The 25,402-nt window shown below is 40.3% G+C and overlaps 1 protein-coding gene and 1 long non-coding RNA gene across 4 annotated transcripts in view; one reads left to right on the plus strand and one right to left on the minus strand.

Annotated features, from left to right (window-relative positions):
* Positions 1–25,402, plus strand: part of snx29 (sorting nexin 29) — a 217,534-nt gene that overhangs the window by 26,505 nt on the left and 165,627 nt on the right. For all 3 annotated transcript variants that reach the window (XR_004634773.1, XM_034708495.1, XM_034708494.1), the window contains exons 13-14: positions 532–660; positions 22,145–22,230. Coding sequence is in view for 2 of the 3 variants with exons in the window: in XM_034708495.1 (XP_034564386.1) it covers positions 532–660; positions 22,145–22,230 (215 nt within the window). In the remaining variant the exon portion in view is untranslated. The remainder of the gene's footprint in view (positions 1–531; positions 661–22,144; positions 22,231–25,402) is intronic.
* Positions 144–5,698, minus strand: LOC117830391. The gene is made up of 2 exons (XR_004634774.1): positions 5,550–5,698; positions 144–680 (listed from the first exon to the last, which is right to left on the minus strand). It is a non-coding gene; the product is annotated as an uncharacterized LOC117830391 (long non-coding RNA).

A 25,402-nucleotide genomic window follows, 5' to 3' on the forward strand; every position in this document is an offset into this window, starting at 1 on the left:
GGAGACGAGAGGATTTTTTTTTGTGCTGACTCCAGGGCAGGAAACTGTTTGCTTGTGTTTTGTTTTGTGCAAGAAGCCACCAGAGAGGGTGATTTATTCTCGTTTAACAGCTGCAAATAAGGATCGTGGAGCACACAACAACGCACGGTTCAATAAAATTCAATTTAATGACTGAAAAACACAGGGTTATGTTTACACACTGCTGTGATTAATCATAAATAAATGGTAATCTTCAGCCAAGCTGCGTTAAGATTTAAAAGATAAACTGTGATTTGTTGGAGGCGTGAAAATAAAAGCGATCACTGGCACAGATGTGTTTTGATGAAGTGTTTTTATCTCAGAGCTGAGCGCTGTATTCAGTCATTTATAAATGCAAATAAAGGAGCATATTAATGTTCCTCTGATTGACTTCTCATGAGAACAACATAAATTGGAGTGTTGACACTCAGTACGTCAGAATGTACAGGATCATGACACTGAAAGACGTGTATTTTGTGTATAAAAACATGACACACTTGATGTGCTTGACAGGTCCCTCCGCAGCCTGCTGGATGGAGAGATGGAGCACTCTGCAGGCCTCAGGCAGGAAACGGATCAGCTGAAGAAGAAGCTGGCAGAGCTGGAGGAGAGACACACAGCCAAGGTCCAGGCGCTGGCCAGGTGAGATACAGCTGGGGTGTCTGTAGAGTTTACATGGACAGGTTCATTTCAGGTTACAATGCGGAGGATTGAAGGGGTAGTTTATTTATGAGTGGAGTTGTATGAGGCACTTATCAGAAATAAGTATATTGTGCTCAAAAGCTGACAACATGACTCCTGGAGAATACAGGGTCATGGTGCAGATAGAAACATGTTTTTTTTATGTCAGTGTGAAGCAGTGGACATATCCATAAACACAAGGAACTCTTAAAATGAAGTGTTTTTCATGTTGGACTTTTTTAGTGGCTAAAGCACATGTTTCAGGTGGCCCCATCTACAGGGGTACATAGTTTTTTTCACATTTAGAAACTTCATCCAGTTTTTCCAAACAGGAGTTACCATTGATAACTTCCCCAAAACAACTCCACTGCAAAACACTCAGACTATCCCTTTAAGGCTGCACGTTTGACATATTATGGTTACAGGTTTTGCATAATTAGGGACACAGCTGACTTGCCTGACAGGGGGGGCACACTGTAGCTGTTAGTGAAGAGGATAAAGTCCGCCTCAACTCCACCTCTTTTTGTGTCTGGTTTGGTCAACTGAAGGGTAGGTTGGGTCAACATTTCAAATATGAAACTACATCCGTGTTTTATACAGTCTATGGTGTTTGATTGAGATAAAAGATGGCATCTCACAGCGCGGAGATGTTTGGCAGCATTTTGATCTAGAAAATAAGATAAGATGAGATAAGATATTACTTTATTGATCCCCCGGGGGACAAATTCAGTTATTACAGCAACCCAGACATAAGTACAATCAAGAAGAAGTTTCAATAAGTAAAATAAAATTAAGTAAGATAAGTAAAAATAAAAAAAGATACATAAAGATAGGATACAATTTAGATATATACAATGTTACATATGGAATTTAGATTAAATAGCAGTAATTACAGGCAGTATTACAAATGATTCAGTAGTGACAGGTTGACATGGTGTGATTATGGTTGGTAATGACAGATGAATAAAAATAATATGGGTATGTGATATGACCGCGAGTTGTAGTAAACAATAATAATGTAATGTACGAAATATAAATCTCCATTCAAACAACCAGGAAATGAGTTGCTTCAGAACATCCTTAATCTGAAGATCAGCGACAAAGCGTTTTTTGTTTGTCTTCAGCTGAACATGATAATATGAAGAGAGACCTGAGCAGAGGGCTCAGAAACCCTGAAGTAAAGCCAGAGTTTGTTTCACCTCATGTTGTAAGAATTGTCAGATTTGTACTGACTGCTGGATAACAACAGCCTGCAGGTAGATGAAGGCTGCTCTGTGCTGTGGAGTGGAATAATGAAGATTTGATTGCATGGACTGTCGGCTCATTTGAACAAACCCTTCTCACATCAGGTATTTTGACTGAGCAGGAAATACACAGGTGTTAAAAAACATTCACAACTGGGTCGAGGTTATTGGTTTTATGAGTTGCATCTGAGTTTGATGTGTCTAAATGTCTTTAGTTGATGATGTTAGGCCAGTTTGTGGATTTATTTCAGCTTATTTGTGCTCTGTATCTGCTCATTTCAAACTGAAATGGTACACATCTGTGAGCACTGGGTGAAAGCTGTAACAGCCCTGAGGACAGTCGTGTCTGGGATTAAAGCTGCTGTGTTGCTGCTGATTGAGCCTCGTACCTACAGCATCAGTGTTTTCCACATAATCACAGTAATTACCCCGACACCCCCTAATGGCAAGAGTCTTAACCAGACAGCAGTAGAAGTTTATTTGTGTCTCCACATGCAGGGTGATGGAAGATTCAAAGTGTTGGAGATTAAATGTCAGAACAACATAAGAAACTTTTATCCTTTCAAACCCTTGTGGTGTGTTTCATTTCCTTCACTTATGCACTTACGCACGCACGCACTTACGCACTTACGCACTTACGCACTTAAGCACGCACGCACGCACGCACACACGCACGCACGCACACACGCACGCACGCACACACGCACACGCACGCACGCACACACACGCACGCACATTTATACCATAAGTGACCTCCTACTGTTTCCCTGTAAGTGAATTGCGTCAGCTCAGCATCTACAATTGATTTCCTGTGTGCCAGAAGTCTTCAGTCAAGCCCTGAGCCCTTAAATAGGGGATTAGTCACCCTTCAGCAGTCTAAACAGAAAGCCCCAGCAAGTGTGTTCAGACAGTAGCCTCCGACAGTAAGTAAAGCCACCAGCAGGAGCGATCGAAGGAGAGGCTCCACTTCAGTGTGTGAGGAATGCTGATGCCAATGGGTTTGTAGTTTTTGGTGAACCCATGAAAGCTTCTGATGAGAAGTTAAAGAATATGTTTCATATTCTTCTTTGTGTGGAACCACTTAAAGGGCCATTATACTGATTTTATTTTTGTTTTTAAGTTTGTCATAGAGTTGCTTATAATGCTTCAAATTACAAAAAAACCCTGGAGAATGCAAACCCATTGAGCAGTGAATACAAACAATCAAGAAGACTGGCGAACACACGCTCGAAGACTGTTAAATTTGTCCTTGAGAAGCGTTACTAAATTCATTAGAGTCAGCAACACAAACAAAGATTGATAGTTGCCATTGTTTTTGTTGTCCTCTTACTCCTGCATGGTCATTTGGCTGGAGACATAATAGGTGTGTGTGGATGGTGCTGTGGAGTCATTGTTTTCAGAGGTATTGCACTGCGTATTGCTCACTTACATGGCATTGAAAGGAGTTGTTTTTCTAAAGTTTACATTTTTAATCACCCAGAAAGTCATAGATGAGCGGCCAAAAACCAACAATAGTTTACTGTTTTCTGTGTAAACAGGGCAACAATACAGTGATATCAAAAGTAGAAGAATGGAGGTTCAGGACTATCCCACATTGGCTTCACTTCAAAATCAAGAGACTACGTCCACTTTTTCTAACATTTTCTTGTTTTGTTGGTTTGAATCAAATTATTTTATGAAATATGTCTTTGAAACATCCTCCCAAACTTTCCTTTCATCTGATTGGCAAACTTTCAGGAAGCAGTTAACACGTCAACCTGTTGCCTGTGTGCGGCTGTGGGCAATATGAATCAATTATGATATCAACAACTGATATCATACTTCATCTCTTTACAAATGGCTACCTCTTGAACCTGTGTGTACATGTAGAAAGCAGTATCTACTCATGACTATGATATGATTTTTTAAGTTCTGGGGAGTAGAGAGTGGCAGAAGACGTGCAGCAAATGGTTGTGGCCAGGTGCTGAACCATCGACTGCTGCAATCAGGACTAAAGCCTTTGTATATGGGGCATGTGCTTAAACTGCTTCGCCAGCAATGCCCAATGATGACTTTGTTTGTTAATGCTTACTGTGCAAAATAGTGTTATATTATCAAATGTACTCGCTTGTAGGACAACTTCTGTTGTCAGGTAAAATAATTAAGTTGACTTAAAGAGTTAAACAATTGTAGCTGCTGGTTATAACTCAGGTACTGTCAGAGCTGGGGCTTAAACAATATCCTCACATGGTTTGTTATTTGTATGCAAGAGTACATGATGCACCTCATACTTTCCAAATACACTATTTCAAGAGTACATACATGTACATTGACAAAGAGTATCATTATCTTACAGGCGTTTGGTTGTAAGTAAACATAAATCAAATCTTTATAGCTGTGTTATTTGTGTCCCATAAGTTATTTTTCTTCGATATTCCTGTCATCTCTTCAAAAAGAGATAACTACATTGGATGTTAATGCTTCTTTTGTGAGCATCTGACTTTGCTTTTTGCTTACAGGGGTAACTTGTCCATGCATTAATGCCATTGTTTGAAACTCTTGTCAGAATCAGTACGAACAACTGACACTAAAGGATTTTATTTGTGACACAAAACAAGGAGACACACAGAAGTTCAAGAGGCAGATAAAATAAGTTGTCGAGCAACAGGCGCTGGCCTCATGATTGCCTCACTCTCCCTGCGGGTGACAGAGACATAAAGTATTTACACAACCAAACACACACACACTCTCACTCTGACACACAAAAGCCTATTCTATAGTCCACTGCTAAATCTCAAGTGCTGCCTTTCCTCCTCAGCCAAATCTGTCTCGATCAATAGCGGCTATAAATACCACTGAGGGAGCAGCTAGCCGCTGAATGAGGGCTGGAAGCTGTCAGCATCATTCAGTGAAAAAGGCTACTGGCAACGGTTGCTATGTATCCCACAATTCTTTGTGATTCACTCACAGTGAGGGTGAATCTGGAGTCAGAAAGCCTGACATTAAATCTGACACTGAAAAACAACTTGTTCACATGTGAGAGGACAGATGCCCGTTGACCTACAAGTAGCAGAAGCATTCTCCTGCTGTTGGTTTGTTTATGTTTCTTTTTTACAGATTGTTTAATCTGCACATCTTTGACTCAAATCACTTCATCAGGAGGAGAAATGTTCAGGTTAAATGTTTATACCCTGCACCAGATGGTCCTGCTGTTTGAGGAAGATGCTGCCTGCAATCTGCTAATTTTAGCGCTTCTTCTAGTAATCATACTTTTATAGTAGAGAAGCACCAATAGTGGAGGAAGTTGCGTGTGTGTATCATGAGCCCTGCTGTATATGGGGGTGGACGAGGATGAGCCAGCGTCCATAGATAGATTTCGGCTGACGTCGGCTGCAGCGGAGGGGAGTGGGCTAAACCGAGCCTCTGCTTGCTTATTGAGTTACTCTCAAGCAAAACACCAATATACAGCAGGACCCTTACTCACTTCCGCACACACATCCAAATATAACACGGAAGTGTAAGACCCTCTCACACATGTGGCAGCCCACATCTTCTCCCCTAACTTCTATTAGACTGCAGAAATAAAAACGCACATGTTAAGAAGTCTTCTATAAAACAAACACCCACCTTGAATCCTCTGCAGAGGAGCTCCATCAAATGAAGGGAAGGGAGATCCATCCATATTCTTGACCGCTTATACCGTTTGGGGTCACGGGGGGCTGGAGCCTATCCCAGCTGGCTTCGGGCGGAAGGCAGGGTACACCCTGGACAGGTCGCCAACCTATCAGGGCTGGGACGGGAGATATATATACACAAATATTATGATCACAAATAACTTCTCTTTATTTGTAAATATATATATATATATACATATTTTTTTTATTATTTTTTTTTAAATCAGAACATGTTGTCTAGTTTGACAATGCTAAACTGAAAGAGTTTCTGCAAAGAGGTTTCCTGAAATATGTTGTTTATTTTAATGCTGTAAAGATGTCCATCGCACATTTTTAAGGCTTTACTCAAAGTTAAGATAATTCAAACTAATACATTCACACTTTATAAAGTAGTTTTTCTTTAAAAAGTAGCTTCTTTCAGATGCTATCCTGTGGAGGGGCTGTAAGCTGAGCTGCTGCAAACAACTTCAGCTTGTTTTTTTAGTGACAGCTCTATTAGTGTTCTTTGTTCCCGATGTTTCAACCAGGGATGTGCCCATTTAGTGGACTGAATAATTATACGTTGTCACCTTTTCTACTTGAAAACAGAATTACTAGTCAGTATTAACATTTTGATTAATGCAGGCTCACCTTGTCAACAGTGAAGCTGGAGTGGGAACATGCTGTGCTCTCCGATACTGTACAGATGTTCTATTTAAATGAGTCATCCTGTTAACTCTCGACTTTCAGCAATATGGGTCTGTGGTTGTTGTAGTTTCAACAGCTCTTTTCCATTATAATGTCAAAATGTCCTCATCAGCTACGTCTCTAATGAGTAACTTAACAGAGGCATCCATGAGAACTCTGTCTGACTTTCTTTTCAGACACCTTGGCTGAAAGACACAAGTTAACAGGGTAACTTGTTAAAGGTGACATATCACGCTTTTTTCATCAATATATATTGGTCTAAGAGGTCCCCAAAACATGTCTTTAAAGTTTATGCTCAAAAAAACACTTTGAAATCAGATTTTGGCATGCCTGAAAAGCCCTCTTCTTCAGTCCTCCTCAGAACACTCTGTTTTCTCTCTGACCAAGCCCCATCAGGAAGTGGATGTGCCCTCGGCTCTCCAGCACGTTGATCTAATGTTTACATGCTGGCTGAATATACACGGCTGCTCACAGATAGCGTTACTTCAACCCTCTGAATCTGATCCAGAATCTGATCCTGACGGAGAGGCGCCTGTAGCAGGACCTTTCTGAACAATTGGTCACAGATTTAGTGTTTCTTGTTGTTTTATTTATCAGTATGTCGACGTGTGTCTTGGTACACAGCTACCAACATGTAGCTATGTGGCTATGCTAACTAGCGCTAGCACTTATCCATGATAAATAAAAATCATCCACTAGATCTTCAAATCTGCAAACGTGGGGAGTAATACTGACCTCTGCCAGAAAGGCAGCAGGACCTTTCTGAAGGATTAGTCACAGATTTAGTGTTTCTTGTTGTTTTATTTGTCAGCATGTCGACGTGTGTCTTGGTACACAGTTACCAACATGTAGCTATGTGGCTATGCTAACTAGCGCTAGCACTTATCCATGATAAGTAAAAATCGTCCACTAGATCTTCAAATCTGCAGACGTGGGGAGTAAACCCGACCTCTGCCAGAAAGGCAGCAGGACCTTTCTGAAAGATTGGTCACAGATTCTGTGTTACTTGTAGTTTTATTTGTTAATATGTAGACGTGTGTCTTGGTACACAGCTACAGCTATGTAGCTATGCTAACTAGCGCTAGCACTTATCCATGGAAAATAAAAATCATCCACTAGATCTTCAAATCTGCAGACGTGGGGAGTAAAACCGACCTTTGTGTTTATTAAGACAGCCTACATCTAGCATGCCTCCCTCCTAAGCTCCTTGTTAGCACACATTTGTGCAGGGAATGAAAAACGGAGGAAGGGTTCAGTATTATTTTATACAGTCTATGGGCTGAACAAGCTCCGAGCTCTGACTCCGTGACAGACCGGATATTGTTGTGACGTAACAAAAACACTGAAGTCTGAAACGGCTCGTTTCACACACATTTACAGAAAGGTGCAGAAATCAGAACAGGGGCAGAATGGATTTTTTTCATTCTCGGGGGGTTTGTACACATGCCAGGGAAACATATTTCAGGTAGAGAACCATTAAGAAGTTGATTTTGCATGATATGTCACCTTTAAATCAAAGCATAAGCTTGAATGTCTGTGTGCCTGAGACATCTGTGCTGCCTGAGAGTTTTTTTTCAGCTGCTGGACTTATCATTAAGAGACTGAGGCCTCAACTTCACCAGAGCATGTTGACTAGGGGTTGGAATTGATAAGATTTTATCAATGTCAATTCCATTGTCGATTCTGCTTATCTATCCAATTCCTTAACAATTCTCCCAACGATTCCTGAGTATTTTTTGGAGGGGAAAAAAAAAATTCTACACAGTCTTCCGCACTAAATGAAACCATTTTGTTTTTTTTTATGTCTGCAGAAGACTGAACATGAACATATTCAACTTGAACATACTGAACAATAGGTTGACCTCATTCTTGGCTGCGTGAGTCCGGACGTGGCCCCTGGAGCCTGGATGAAAAGACTTTGAATTTGGAGAGGAAAAACGCTTTTCCTTCGGGGGTCATCGCAGAGATATTTTACTCACTCTTGGTGCCTCATTTTTGGCCGCGTGAGTCTGGATGGCCCCTGCAGCCTGGAGGAAAATACTTTGGATTTGGAGAGGAAAAACGCTTATCCTCTCCATGTTTCCTTGTGGTTGAAGGGGTTCTGTGTCACAGAGTGTGTGACGTAATGCAATGTACCGCAACGTGACATGCCGTCGCGCTGGGAAATGAATCTTGAAAAAGAATCGATAACATTTGAGGTGTACTTTTCTGATGGATTAATTAATAAATTGGAACCGGTTCTTAGTCGGATCCGGTTTTCAATTCCAACCCCTAATGTTGACATTAGGATTTTACAAAACAGGAATGCTCTGTTAGAAAGTACTACATGATAAGCACGTGTGTGTGCGCTGGCTGTTAAATGTTGATTGACAACATCATGCTGTTCTTGAACAGCTTATGAATGTTAACTAAAGCCTCAATATTACCATTTTGTAGCTCTATCATTGGTAGCTTTGTTTTGTGGGAGTATGTGATGTTGTTCAGAGCTACAGATTTCTCAGCTGGATTTCAAATAGTAAACAATTTCTTCATTGAAGAGTCTGATGAACTGTTTTAAAGAGCATCTAAAAAGGCTACACACTGTATGGTCTTGGAGCCGTGTTAGCCATGTTAATACATTTTCTTACCTTTAGACGAGTTAGCTTGTCAGAATTAAATTTCCTTTTAATCACTTTGGAAATTACTCGCTCAGGAACATCCCTAGTTTAAACAAGAATCCTAATTAATCACAGAGGTCTTCTCCACTTAAAAACAAACTAAAATGTTGAATAAGACTTGTAAAATGCTGAGAAACAGTTTTATGTGAAAGCAATGCTTTTCTTCCACTCTCTGTAGGACGGTATGGGAGTAAGGGCTGCGAGCTGAGCTGCTAACATCAGTCAGGATAGATACAGTATATACATATATATTTTTTTTTCATCTGAATTTCCTTCAGAGGTTTCCTCTCCAAAACACATGGACCAGGTGATGGACTGAATCATATACTTAAAAAAATCTCACTGACAGTGTTCTGCATGGCAGGGGCTGAGAGCCAATCTGCCATGCACATAACCTTTAGCTTGTTTCTGTAACTGCCATATCAATAATCACATTCGTATTGACTGAAAGCTTAAGATGTTCTGTTAGAGTTGAAGACTTTCCAGTGATGCTCTCAGCTTTTATGAACAAGAAGATTATGATGAACCAGTTGTTTCGGGATTCATCGGTTTGACCCTTTTACCCTGCGATTTCAAGTTGGAATGTCAGCCATTCGTCTCCTGAGATTTGCTTGGTCAAAGAAGTTAATAGTGTAGATGAGAAAGAGAACTTGGGACTTAGCAAATATAACAACCTAAGATATTAAACATTCTAAAACCTAATGAGGAATGAAGTTATTATTAGCTGATACGTTTTGGTCTAAAATACTAATTATTAACACAACTTAGTTTTGTTTACAAGATAGCTGACTTTACTGGAAATTGTTTTTTAGTCTGAAAAAGTACAAACACGTACCTCTGTATCTCCAGCACACAGCTTTCATTTAATAACAATCCCTGCGAATAGTTACAGTCGGTATCCACATGGTAACAAAGATATTAAAAAAGTACTGTTGCTTTAATAATAAATGTTTGAAACCAAAATGCCCTTGCTCTGAAAATCAAGCCTTCAAACTCATTCCCTCAAGCAGGAAAGCAAAGACACACACACACACACACACGCACACGCACACGCACACACACACACACACACACACACACACACACACACACACACACACACACACACACTCTTTCCCCTATAACCATTTCTTGTCCCCTTTTTTAGACGTCAGTTGGCAGAGCAGGAAGCGGGCTCTCGCAGCAGGACGGTGGGAAACTGGCCAGTCAAGTGGGCTTGGGCCAGGAAGCGGTACCTCGTCACTGGGAGTGGGGGCGGTTGGACAGGCGTACACATGCGAACACATACACACACGCATACAAAAGAAACAGGAGCAGATGCCTTTTTCTTAGCTGGCAGAGCTGCTTTCTTTTCTGCAGGCAGTCTGGTACGACTGAGCCCAGAAGAGCGTCTGTGAAGTTTGCCCTCTTTACTTGTTGGGAGTGTTTAGGTTTGCTATTTTCTGTCTTTCTTTAGGAAGTCAATTATGTCACTCTGGCCCACGGCAGGCCTTTTCATTTACTGCTGAAGTTCTGACAACCCAAACATGACCTCAATTTCCCTGCCTTATACATCCACATTCAAGCACAAGAGAAATACATGTGTCTGTGTGCATCCCCCCTTCAGGAGTGTGAAACAGGAGTTTATGTCTGTGAGCTTCTCTGGCTGTGAGGCTGTGCAGTATATTACACTTTTTCTAGCAGCTGAACAGTCTGCCTCTAAAGGCTTCTAGCTCTCATTTACTTCTGCCAGACAAGATCAGACTCATCCTTAAGAAGAGCCAATTAAGCAGATTTTAATGCACATTAAGACAAATACTGAGGCTCCGGGATAATAAGGGAACAGGAGGGGATTATACAAAACAGAGAGAAGATTTATACTTGTTGCATGCAAACTAAAATTTGTCAAGCATTTTTTTATTCTAATTTGGATAAGTGTGGCCTACAGCTCTAAGATTTAAAATAAATCTTAAAATAATAGAACATATCATTTTGAGATTGATTGAATTCAAACTGTGTAAATACCATCTATTTCTCAATCTAGTTCAGTGCACGCAACTGATAATTTGGGGTGCCATGTCATCTGCTGGCGTTGGTCCTCTGTGTTTCATCAAGTGCAAAGTCAATGCAGCGTCTACCAGTAGATTTTAGAGCACTTCATGCCTCTGTCTGCTGATGAGCTTAATGAAGACGCTGATTTCCTTTTCCAGCAGGACTTAGCACCTGCCCACAGCGCCAAAACTACCATCAAATGGTTTGCCAGACCATGAGATCACTGTGTTTGACTGGCCAGCTAACTTGTCTCATCTGAACACAATGGATAATCTGTGGTATATTTGTTAAGAGGAATATGAGAACACCCTGACCTAAAAGTTATAGACCAGCTCGATGCTGCTATCAAAGCAACCTGGGCTTCAATAACACTTCAACAGAGTTAGGCTGATGCACTGAGTCATTGTAAAGGAGCCCCAACCAAGTACTAAGTGGAGGAATAAACATACTTTTCAGAAGTAGTCAAATACTTTTTAAAATTGATCTTAGAAAATATTCCAATGATTTGAGATATTGGATTTCTAATTTTCATGTGCAATAAACCATAATCATCAAAACTAATCCAAAAAATGATTTGAATATATCACTTTATATGTAATGAGTGAAGAATATATGAATTTTTACTTTTTGGATTAAATTATGGAAATCCATCTGTTTCTGAAGCGCTGTTTTGTTTGTTCGTCGTTGGCAGCCATATTGCTGCTGTCGAGTGATTGTGACGTAAAGAGGCGGGCTTTGAGCTTCCTAGCCAACAGCTACAGTGTTCCCGCAGTCAGCTGTGCCTCTCATTGGAAGACTCTTAATCTCAATATCTTTGAAATTGCCGCGTTGGAAAAAAATTCACCCCCCTCACAGTTTGAGCTGATCGAGAAATGAGCTATCCAGACTACATTCGTTTTTTGTACCAGGCTGTAAACATGTTTACTTCTGCTGTAAAGATTGGCTTTTTTGAATTGGTGTGTATGTGGTTTCCGGTACTTCTGGAGCCAGCCTCAAGCGGATCCTCGATGAACTGCAGTTTTTATCACCTCGGCATTGGACTCATATTTTTAGACCGGAGGTTGCCGCTTGGTTGAGATGCACCTGTACATCCCCTAGCTATTATATATCTATCTATTTTGCCCACAAAGCCTCATCTCTTCTAGATCTCCTCTTGCTCCACTGTCAGTCTTTGAGACTTCTCTCTCTTACGTGGGAGATGAGATGACTTCATCAGTTTTATTAACCACATTACTTTATGTGCCTACTCACTGAGTAGACACTAACACCAACAGTCTTTCTGGGTCAGACTCTTGGCCTTAATGAGAAAGTGGCTTGTGTCTGGTCCCACATGAGCTGGACAATGGATGCAGTTTTCGAAGCAGAGATGCAGAGCAAGGACTTCACTTTCAGCAACTCATTTAAAACTTTGCTGTCCCTGAGGGCAGAGGAGACACTCAGAGTTTCAGATGAGTTTAAAACATGCTTCTGGTGAAACAACATTCACAGCACCAGGAAAGTTTCCTGAGTGCTCTAAATTGAAAAGCATCAACAGAGACGTAAAGATACAGTTGTAATTTTTGGTTGAGAAAATTGCACAGCTCCCACGGGGCTTTGTAGTCCAGTTTTGTTTGATATCTGTAATTATTGCTGTGTCCTGTTGCTCTGGATAGTGATTGTCCACAAAACTGTTTGTAATGATGGACTTGTCGTTTTTTAACGAAGCAAATACAAAACGAAAATCTCGTAACAGCCTGCAATCATTCAGTATCAAGGTATGGATAGAACATAAAGAACTCATACTTAGCGATGTGTCTCGACCTTTAAAGCTGCGTTTCTACAATGCAGCACCGTGGCCTGTGTGTTTACACAGTTCACACAATTCTTATTCTTCTCCTGTTACTTAATGTGTTTAGCAAACAGCCCTATCGCTACCATCTGGCAGGGATACCGTATTACAACCGATGACAACCACGAAAAATTTTACTTTTAAAATGAGATAATATTCACATTAACTCTTCTATTTTTAATAAGTGAACAAATATTCAAGCTTTTGAAAACCATGTCCCATCCCTACTAACTTACAGATTCTGCAGGATGATGTTTGTGCAGGACCAGATGCTGGTATTCAAAGTACTCTTTGTATTTCCAGGAATGTCCTCCACTTGCACTTCAGCGAGCTTTGGTTGCGTGCAGGCATACCGTGCGTCTTTCCATCCATAATTTGCTTATTATCAATGACTTTATATATATATATTTCTGTATACACCTGCAGGTAAAAATTCCCTCTCTGATGTCCTGGCTCAACACCTTATCCAGAGACCAGGTGGTTACCAAAGGCAGCTCACAGACACGGAAGTCTTGTCTGGAAGTTCTTCATCATTAACTGCTTGCTGCAGCAGACATGCAGTAAAGTTGGCCATTACTCTCTAAGGTTGTTTTGTTGTTAAATGAAAGCTGATGGGACCGGCAGTTGGCAATCGCGCCATGTTCTGCTCATGGTGGATTAATGTTGATTCTCTGTAAATATCATAATAAAGGGCAGTAGACCTGCTCTTTCTGTGATGTGTCCTGAGGTGAAATTTGTTGTGAATTGGCACCTTACAAACAGAAATTGATTTAGTGGTTGACAAGATGTCCCCAAGTTGTTGTTTTTTTTTATTTTATTTATGAAGTTTTGAGCTTATGCAACATATAAACATAAACACAGACATACCAACATATTGAATTTGTACAGACAATACCCCACATTAACACCACCCACCCCCTCTGACCAAGAGCACACCCTAAATAGAGAGCAATGAAGAAGATTCAGGAAGAGGAATAAGATGTCCCCAAGTTTTCTCTGAGTCCAGGAATACAATGTCATTTAGCATGATGGCTATGTAGCATAAGTTGGTATGTAGTACAAACTACTTTGATCTAGTTTGTTTGTATGAAATATTATAGAACTTTACTCTGGCTCCGCTCAGTATGATGGTCTGTTGATGTAGTTAAGATAAATATAATCTGGTGTCAACAAAGAGTGTGTTAACGTAAAAATTATCCGGATTAGGGATGTCAACAATTAATCAACTGTCGATTAATTGATTGTTAAGAACTTACTCGAACACATATTTTTGTTTCGATTTTATATCACGTGGAACAAACATCATGTGGTCTCGTTCCTCTCAGGGAGGTGTTTTAAGTTTAAAGCATGTTTTCGATGTGAATCAGCTGACTAGGTGTTGTCTACAGCGGAGACGCTCAGCTGGGGGCTGCGGCTGAGTGACAGGTCTCCATGTGCGCCTTTTTTCTCCGCCTGCGGACTGATTATGACCCGGTTACGCTCCCGGCTGACACTTGACCTCGTTCACATGCTTATGTTTCTCAATAAGAATGAGTAGACAGAAAACTGGACACTGAGCCTAAAATATGTTTCTGTTCAGTTCCCTTGTTGAAGTCTGAGCCTTCACTTTAATCAGATCATGAGCCTGCTCCACACGTTGATATTCAGCGTGTTTAACATTTTGTACGCCTCAATCAATCCGTAGCTATTTAATACTATCATTTATATACATTGTGTTGTGAAGGAAAATATGATTCAGGGAAAAATAACGCATTTGGCATTGTTTTTGACATGAAAAACTTTTAGAATTTTTTCAAAGAATAATCGATAATTGATCGTTAACATTTCCGAAGATCGATCACGGAAAATACTTGAAATATGCGTCCATAATCCGGATGCTTAACTGTTGTTTCAGTGTCTGACTTCCGGTCTTGCTCGATCTGCCCTGTGCTGATTGAGGTGCCATGCTCTGGCATCCAGCAAAAATAGAAGTCTTGGGTATCTGCTGTGGAGGGCTCTGGATTGCTGGAGCTGAGACAGGGCAGAAACGCTGCAGAGTGGAGCTAGTGGAAGCATACACATTGGCTAGAGTGAAATCTTTCGACTCTGCTGCTGTGGTGAAGCAGCGACCGATTGAACACCGACCTGGTGGAAGTTAGTCTTTAGCAAGACATGCATTTTCTCCTGACACTATCTGGTACATAAAAGTGTATCAATATAAAATGAGACAGGGAACATAAAAAAAGTAAAACAGCATGTTCAACAACTTTGAAGGTTGTGTTTGGGAGTTAACTTGTCATTGATGATGCTTTTATTGCACATGGGGAAAATCAATAAGCCCTTTGTTTGATTTAATCATATGGAGGGCTGAGCTGCTGTGTGACCTGAGGGAAGCAGCTCAAACACAGACAGGACACTGAGGGTGTGTCTCACACCTGGAGGTCGTGTTTTATCAGTCTGCTCTGAAATTGGATTTGATGATGAACCACGCAGGTGAGACTGATATCAGAGTGTTGTTCCCACACACTCCTCGTTGAATTTCCCTCAAGACCACTTATTTTGTAGATTCACATCATAACGTCGGTGTGATCTACACCCTTGTCAGGATTCGGTTTACTTTGTCTGTCTCCATCACCTCGAATAATAACTCAGGGACTTTTCTGATGTCTTCTCATAAAAGGTTTTATTCTGGGGACGAGCATATGTCCTAATGAAAGGAGATACACGTATTAGTAAATCTCAGATTGTGTAAAGGGTTTGTTTGACTAAAGCTTAGTTTGTTCAGGTAAAAAAATATGAAATTATGAATATTTCATGCAAATAAATTTCACTGGTTGAAACATTTATGTTGTGTTTCATAGCCAGAGGTGTTTTCTGTTTTAAAAATTCAAAAAGCAAACACATTACATCAGCAGAAAACACCTCAGTGGTATCAGAGTGATCAATAATTCAAAAAAAGGTGTTCATTATCAAGCCCAGGTCGTTATTGCAAATGAGAATTGGTTCTCAATTAACTCACCTGGTTAAATAAAGGTTAAATAAAATAAAAAAATAAATGTAACCTGGAATCAAATATTCAATGCCAAGTGAAGACACTGCACTTAAAGCTGTGTTTGTTTAGAGAATGATTTATTTACAGTGAAATCTGCTGAGAACGAATGATTCACTGAGAAAGAAAAGTGACAGAGTATTGAAGAACTTCAGAGCTTTGGGTAGAAGTTTCTCTTGGCAGCATCTTAAGTTTGGATATATCAATAGAGTGAGGTAGGTTTTTCATGAATTGCTAGCATTAAAAAAAGTGGTAAGAGTTAGCTGACAGTTGATCCCAGCCTGTGGTTGTACTTGTGGCAAAGTTTGTACTCACCTTTCATGACTTATTGATGTTAGCACGTTGGATCAATAGCTGTCAACCCTCACAGCTTTAGCTATCAGATACAAGAAATATTAAACGATTTGATCCTAAGGGAAAGTGCTTTAACAACATCAATCTGATCAAGTAAGAAAAAGAAAAAGCAGTTTTAAAATATGTGAAGAAGTAAGTTTTTCTTCTTATTTACCTATATGTATGCCCTGATAGGAGAAGCACAGGAGGGATGAATCACACTGAAGGAGTGAGCCTACTTAAGTGTCACACACATGGTCAGTGTGGAGAGTTGAACCTGTATGTTAAGTCAAAATGTTTAAAGAGGTTCTATATTCAGTCTTAAAACCTGCAGTTATAGATTTTTCTTCTCTCTACCACTTCCAAGGGCAGCAATGAAGGCTGTAAACACTGATATAACTACTCCTTTCAAGCCTATGTAGATAGATAAGTTGGTAGTTAAAAAATGCTGATTCAGACCTGCAGCAAATACAGAGCAACATTAGCATACATTTGTTTTCATGCCTCTGGACACCTGATAAAAACTTTTATTGTTTTGTCTGTTTTTGGTCACCACCAAGTAAAGAATTGTCACGATAAATATTAAATCATTATTTCATTTAAATTTAAAGGCAGATTTTTGGTCTTGAGTGAAAGTTCAAGTAACCAGTCAGTTTGTTAGTTTGTATCCGGATTTAGTTTTCTGATAAGCTTCATGAATCCATCATTTCTGACAGTGCTAACAGGAAGCAGGTCTTTAGTGTAAAATTAGATTTATGTGAAGTTTTACTTTGTAGATTCTTATTTTTCTCAGATTGAGGTTATTTCTATAATTTGATTTACATTTACAACAACTATATATAAAATTGTATACTGTGTATCAGTTCAGTAGAGTATTGTTCTGAGTTGTGCACAACCATGTGAGATTACTGAGGGTTACAAGTGCAGTGAATGCATCATTGTTGTTCGGTGTTCCGTTGTACTACGGTCGCGGTGGACATTAAACGTGTTCACAGCAGAAGTTGTCTCTCTGCTCTTCCTTTACCCACATCCTGAAAGTATATTTAATGAAATGTATTAAGGTAATAGTTAACGCAGAGTCGACACAGTGTTAGACTAACGACTCGGTTTTGAGCTGGTAGGTTTTGAGCTTTCTTCCGTGTCGCTGTCGCTCGTCTCAGCTGTGTTTATATTCCGCTCCGGACGTCTTTAAGCCCCTCCTACCTCTCACCCCGCGACATGATTGGCTGTTCAATGCCTTTTCTTCTTCTGTCAAATGTCGGGCAATAACTAGCGTTTAAGGCTCATTAGCGCCCCCCTCCATTTTTAGAGGACGGGGGGTGTAATAACATGTTTATTTATATCCAATTCTTAGTGAAAATGTTAAAAATGATATCGAGAAAAAAATAAAATATTTATATATATATCCCAATAATTATCGTTAGTTAGCAATAATTTGCACTCCAGCTTTCTAGCTAAATGCTTATCTGTGATCAACAGCTACTTGCTAGCACTGTCTTCTTGTTTTAAAGAGTGGATGTTATGCTTTTTAGGCTGTGTATGGTCTGTTTGGTAGCTGTGTAGTAGCTTTACATGATTAACTGTGTGCCTTGAAACCCCCCAATTCAGCCTCTGTCTGAAACACTTCATTCCAGCTACTGTCTCTGTAAGGCCCCACCCAGCAATCCTGAACCCAGCATTCTGGAAGCCTCCTTCACTGTTGCAAAGCAACAAAGTTACATTTCTCTTTTTAAAATGACAAATTTACCCTTTTGTGGAGATTTACCAACTGGTGATGTCACAATTTTAGCAAATCTCGTATTGATCTTGCTGATTTCTCGTGTGACTTATTGAACAAGCTGTTCAGAGCGTCCTGCAGTCTCATCCTGGGATTTCTCCAATATACATTTACCTTGCAATTTGCCCACGCATGATATTGACATCTATCATTTTAACTCGTATTTCTTTGGAAAAATTGAAAAAGCATACCACCTTTTTAATGTTTGTTCACACACCTTTTCTTAATGTGATTTCTAAGCAGAGCATTAATGCCATTTCACTCATAATTTGTCTGGCTCTGTAATGAGCCTGCTGGTGAAGCAGTTGACACAATAATCATTTTCAGTAAAATAAGACACATCTGAATGCCTGTTTATCTCCTGGAGTGCAGACACACACACACACACACAAACACACACACACACACACACACACACACACACACACACACACACACACACACACACACACACACACACACACACACACACACACACACACACACACACACACTCACAGAGTGAGCAGTGTGTATCAGCTATAATTTAATCAGGCTAGAGCAGCGTCTGGGCTGCGGGTGGTTCTGATAACAACGCTGTGGATGGCTCCTCTGAGAGCTCGTTGTGTGGATTCAGGAGGTATCCTGGCGGGTGACTCTTTTGTTGCTGGGGAATGAGGGGCTGATAAGCAGGGCCCCAAAAATCACTCACGGAGAATGAGGGGTCGGTTGGAGGGGGGAGACGGTGGCAGAGCAAGACAAAGACTGTTAAATTTAACCACCACAGGCATAGAGCCACTCTCTGGCTCTGATTGATTTCCTCTCCTAAGTCGATGATGTTCAACTGGTTCCGGCTTGTAAGGAGACCGCCTCTGTCTCACACTACGTTATCGGGGAGTCTTTGTGTCTGTGCCCTCATTCGCAGTCCATCAAACACAAACACACACTGCTCTGATATGTGCTAATGTAGGACTTTATCTTGACTGGGCTGTTACTCTGACACCATTTACACCTGCCATTAAACTGCCTCTTTATCTAATGTGGCTGTTTTTCATTTTCAAGTGCTCTGAACACCAAAACTTCAGCTTTGCTCTCACTTGCGAAACAAAGGTCAGAATGCACACTGCTTTATTTTCAGTGTTTTAATGAGTAGACCCTCTTATAAAGAACTTGATTTGATGCTCTCTTTACATAGATGTTGCACCACAAAAAAATAAACAAGGAAGATAATATCTCAACCCATCAAAAAACATTGTAAGCGGGATCTCTGGCCCAAAATTGGCCTGCCTTTCTTGTAGTGTGCAACTTGCTTTACGAGATGCTTTTTATATTGTATGAGACACATTTCATGGGGTTGAAATTGATCTAGAATCCAGATAGAACAAAACTGAAGATGATTACAACCACAAAACCACTGAGACTGACATCGCTCATCAAGTCTCAGGGTGATGTGATTGAGCCTGTGTTGTTTTAGAAGTACACGGAAGTCTTAATTGATGATGCTATTTCGTTTAAGCCTCAAATTCAGCATCTTGTACAGTAGTTGAGATTTGTAGCTGGGCTTTTATTCAGAAATAAGTCACATTTAAAAAAATAAAAGAAGACTTGTTGCTGTGACTAACCCCTGATTGACTATGACAATTCATTTTTGCTTGCATTTTCTCAGTCCCTACGCTCTCTGGATACTGTACACCATGGAGCATTGATGTTACAGATCTCAAGGCTATAACTCATAATTGCTTCCTTTATGCTTGAGTTGGCAGGTCTGCATTGTCAGCCTGTAGCCCAAACACAATTACACAATTCCTAATTGGTTGATAATTAAACTATAAAAAAACAGTCTAAAAGGTTTGACTAAATTTGATATTTACTGCTGTCTGAACAAGGCTGTTGATTCATTTTCGTAGGACCGACGGGGCCTCATTGGAGGCTGACTTGAACATATTTTTTTCTCTCACTGTTGCACCTACCTACAGACAGTTAATAAATGCCTAATTGACAAGAAAAAAGACAATGCCAAACCCCATTCTGCAGGTATTAGAACTGCATGTCTCTGTAGAGGAGTCCTGATTAGGTTCCTCTGAGTCGCTGATGTAGACGGGCCAGACTCCAGCTGTACAACTACTTATATCTGTATCAACACTAGGGTTGAAAAATTCCGGGAATTTTCAAAGTTGGAAACTTTCCATGGGAATTAATGGGAATTTATGGGAATAAACAGGAATAAACCAGGAATTTACTAAATTGAAGGTTGGCTCTTAATAGGGAACTTAATTATAGTTGGGAAAAACATATTTTAGCATAATCCTGAATAAAACAACAAGATTTCATGCAAGTACAGTTGAATATCTATGCCATTCCTCAATCCCATGCACATAGCACACTGCTTACTGTAGGGCTATTGAGATCACACCCCTTACATGCACACCCCTACCATCACATGCACAGATGATTTCTAGAATCCTGGACCACACTTTTGAGCCCAGAGCACAAGACTATTGAAGCCACACATTTGAGACTGGGGACTACACAAAGTGAAGAAAGTTTTGATGTGGTAATATATTTAACAAATTTGATGTATGGTACTAATGTTTAACTTAGAAATATCACATATGAATGTATTCATACAGTAGATAACTAGCTGATAAGTTAGATGCCAAATAAGCTGTAGCTAGCATAGCCTCATAGATGGTAAATTAATTGAATTCCCATCAACTCCAGTTAATTCATATAATTCCCATGGAAAGTTTCAAATTTGGAATATTTCCAAAATCCCCCAGCTTAACTTCCCATGGAAATCTACTGGAAATGTTCCACCCCTTCGCATTCCTAATCCCCACTATCATCTCTCTCTTTTCATCTCCTCTATCCCTCTTTCCAACCCCATTCGGTTGAGGCAGATGTGTGCCTAACGTGAGTCTGGTTCTGCTCAAGGTTTCTGCCTGTTAAAGGAAGTCTGTCCTTGCCAATGTAACTTGCTGAATGCTGCAAAGTGCTCTGCTCATGGTGGATTAAGATGAGATCAGACTGAGTCCTGACTGTATGAAGAGACTGGATCATATCCTGTCTTGGTGTTGGGTGTTTGTTAATAATTCAACATAGAGTACGGTCTCGACCTGCTCTGTTTGTAAAGCGTCTTGGGATAACATTTGTTGTGATTTGGCACTATATAAATAAAGCTTGATGGATTGATGTTAAACATGTCATCAACTGAAAACATTTTGTGCATTATGATGCAAAAAATACAACAAAGGAGACTGTTGAGCATCCTGTGTCAGGCTAAAATGGGACAACATTGTGCCTTCAAAGCTCCGGATATTAGTCTCATGGGTTCCCACACGCAAACAGTGTTGTTTAAAGAAGATGTGATGCAACACAGTGGCAAACAGGCCCTTCTTCAACCTTTTTTGAAACAATTTGCGGGCATCAAATTTGAAATGAGCGTCTTTTTCATAAATCAATAACAAGTTTGAGCTTTAATGTTTGATAGTATTTTTAATGACAGGTAGGGTTTCAATGATTTGCAAATCATCAGAATCTGATTTTAGGGGTATTTTAGAAAGTGTCCCAACTTCTTTGGAATTTTTGTTTTACATTGAATCAAAGTTTTAAAAGGCAAGACCAGGTAAGTATTGGTCCACCCACAGAGCTGGTCCTCACGATCTGATCTTAATGCTTTTTTTCAGCCTCTGAGCCACCTGTTGCTGGCCTTCTGCTTGTGCTGCAGGAGGGCTGAAATGCAAGTGAAGACACTTCCCTCTAAAAGTGTCTCTGTGTGACCACCTGGATTAGATTTGGAGTGTTTTTTATTCTCATCGTTTCTCAGGTGACAAGATGTCACAACAAGTTTCACACCGTGTCCCTCTGCCACATGCTGTCATGAAACCAAGTAAACAGCTTCCTGTTACCGGCTTGGTGCAGCTCCCAGAGGTGTCAGGCTGAGAAAAAAATTGCTCCCTTTGTCACTTTGTGCAGGTGATTAGTTAGTGTAAACGCACACACCTGATCCTGTCTTTTGTGTATTACAGCGAGGGTGTGTGACATTAGAAAGTCAGGAGAGCTTGAGACTTTCATATAATGTAATGAAGTAATAGCCTCCTTACTTTATGTGCTGTGTGGTTATAATATGTTTGTGTGTGTGTGTGTGTGTGTGTGTGTGTGTGTGTGTGTGTGTGTGTGTGTGTGTGTGTGTGTGTGTGTGTGTGTGTGTGTGTGTGTGTTTGTGCAGGGAAAATGAGGTCCTGAAGGTCCAGTTGAAGAAGTATGTGGGGGCGGTGCAGATGCTGAAGAGAGAGGGGAGCCAAGGCAATGACGGTAAACACACACACACACACACACACACACACACACACACACACACACACACACACACACACACACACACACACACACACACAATCTGCATTATTATGACCTGAAATTAGATTTCATATCTGTGTCCCAGTCCGTCTATTCTGCTCTCAAACAGAACCTCTGGTAGGCACACAACCAGAGAAATAAGGTCATCGGCTCCCTCCACATCCCACATCACTTCAGATGCATTTCTCAGGAGAAACTTTTCTTTTCACGGTGTGAAGCCCCGTCAAACAGAGCCAAGTTCTCACTCTCACTCTCCCTAGCTCTGACTTCTCCTTCTTCTTTTCGTTTTTTCCAGTAGATATGATAACTCTGACTTTGTTTTGCTGCTGCCGGGGGATGTAAGTGGTGCTCTGTGCAAAGACTGGCGAGATAAGCCCCTGCTGTATCAAAGGCAAATAAAATGAACATGGCAGATTATAGAGGGCCACATAATAGCTAATTGCATTTTCAGGGATAGAAGGGAGAGAAGTTATCTGTGTTGCCCTGAAGGGTTTATGTGTTTCAGAGTTTTATTGCTTGTTTTTCTGAGACCACAGAGGTAAAGGGATGTGTAGAACTTAGTAATATCAAGTTTTATCATTACATTTAAAGAGGCCATAAGAAACAAAGTACTTTTATAGTATGCAATATAAAATGAGTATGGATTTAAGTTATTGTGTTCTTATTAAAACATTGAAGTAGGAGGAAAATTAAAAGAGAGTTTCCAGTTTATTACAACATAACTTATGTTGTACATTTTAACTGTGATAAAATCATGGATGCCCTGGTTTGACCAACTGTGCGGACAAAAGAGGTTGGCTGTTGGCTTGTTAACAGTTAGAGCAGTGTGGGAGATATCCTCTTTCATATTCAGTGTACATTGATGAAGATCAGGATTCCTCGGCACAAACAACATGGGAACATTTCAGATGGTTCTTGAAGATCTTGTATCAACATAAGGGAGGTATTTTGCACAGTCATCACTTACTGAAATATCATGAACATAGGTTGCACTGGTACAGAAGTTGCAGTCTGTTTTGGGAGTCTCGCAGAGGGAGAAAAATTTGAACTTTTCTCCTAGCATGAGGTTTCCCACTGAATTCAACGTGCAGTTTCTGTGCAGCTGAGAGGTTCTTTCTTGTACCATCCGTTTCCACCAGGGAGAATTTACAGTCCCTTGAAACCCTCACCCTCTAACACTTTAACACATTGTGTGCCTGAATTTCCAACCCTCAGTGATCAAGGGGTCCGTATATTTGTCTGATTATTTGTCCAAATAATCCACCAATATGTGATTTCAATATGACTATGTTTCGTCCAGGAAGTCTTCTGAAGTCACGTTTAGTAGCGTGAGTTTCTGTGAGATCTTGTGTCTGTGGGACTTTCTTTACATGTGTGGTCCCGCCCTGGTAGCTGGTGGTGGCTTTGCCACTGACAAGCACCAGGACAAAAAAAATTATATTAATATAGAAATAAAATCATTAAACATGAGAGAGATTCAGGGCAGTGAGAATTTGTACCAGCTGCACACTCACTGCAGATAAGTGACAACATTTGCACTGCAACCCTCAACTAACTCATCCTGTCACACGAAGGCATTGCTTATATTTTGTTGGATTAAATGCACAGTTGAGAAAATGCAATGGATTTCAGATGTCTGACGATTAACACTGCTGGCTGGGACAGTAGTTAAGCTCAGCCTATGTTTATGATGATTGTTGTGAGGTACAGACCCCTTACCATCGATCAATTCAACTGGAATCATGCCACTCAATTCTGCTGGTTACTTGTTGTCTTGAACTGATGAGTCACCTCAATCAAAACAGCACTACAGAAGCTATACAACTGTACTATAATAGTGTATAGATGTTTTTTTTAATGCTTGATTATTACCTATAGAGAGAAAAGCTGCCAGTTTCGTCTGTGTCATATAGAGTCTGGGAACATTTCACCCTTAACGCTGTAAAGAAAAGAATTGCATTTACACTTTTATTCTCTCACCTTATAACCCTCCACTTTGAAACACTTCATCTTCCTCTATTCTTCTCATCTCTTCATCTCCTCTCCTAACACTCAACAGTGGAGCAAACTCCTACCATCTTACTACCTTTATCACACTACACATTAAAACAAAATCATCTGTCTGACTTTAACATTAGTTATGTTCAACAGCAAGAAAAATATGGCTTGAATCAAGGCGTTTAATGGCATGTGCTGCGTCTGAAGGAATGATGTTAAATTTGAGAGATATTTCAATATCTGATGACAAGTTGACAGTCAAAATAGTTGTTACTGACAGCCCTAATGGACAACTTTGTCAGACTTTATTTGCAGTAAGTGGTTGGTGATAACAGACTGCTGTCACAGACTATTTATCTGTGCCTTGGGTTACAGTCTGTCTCGATACCGAAGAGATGAGAATGGACGTTGAGAAATAATGTCTAAGAGCAGTTTGATAGCTCCATTTGAATGCATATATCCGTTTAAAGACAGCAAAATTGGGATTAGACAACTGCAGGGGGGAACAAGGGTTGCATTAAAGCAGATGCGTGCTGTCCCATGTGCTCCTCACATGGACTTCCACATGGACTGAATCTGTAGAAACAGACTTTTCTTTAAAATGCAAATTACCTTCCAATTAGTCAATCATATGTATGTAAGTGACACATTTATGCAGATTTTCTTCTTCTTTAGTTCAAACAGTGTCACCACTTGTTAACCTAGCATAGACCTTTGCTGCATCACTCTACAACAGCATCATGTTTTAAACATAACAGCGTCACATTTCATCCCCTGCTTCCTGGCAATTACCGTGTTCAGCCTGTCAAACAAGGCCGCCTGGCCTGCCACCTCCAGGAGAGCTCTGTGGGGAGGAACAGGGATGATCTGATGCTGATTGGAGGGAGAGACGGTGATGCCTTCACATTTATTATATCAGGAAATAATCATCACCTTTCTAAACTCCAAAGTCTTCACAAATCATTTCTGGTTGCTTGTCTTTGAGGTTTGTCGCTCTCCTCTTGTTTGTTTTTCGTCATCTTTCCCATCTCTGTTGACTTTTCTTCCTACAGTCATTTGAGCCTCTTTTCCTCTCCTCTTCACCCCTCCTTCCTTCCTCTTGTCTTTTTCCGCTTCCTTCCATCTTGGC

Source organism: Notolabrus celidotus, chromosome 18, assembly GCF_009762535.1.
Source record: "Notolabrus celidotus isolate fNotCel1 chromosome 18, fNotCel1.pri, whole genome shotgun sequence".
Taxonomy (NCBI): Eukaryota; Metazoa; Chordata; class Actinopteri; order Labriformes; family Labridae; genus Notolabrus; species Notolabrus celidotus.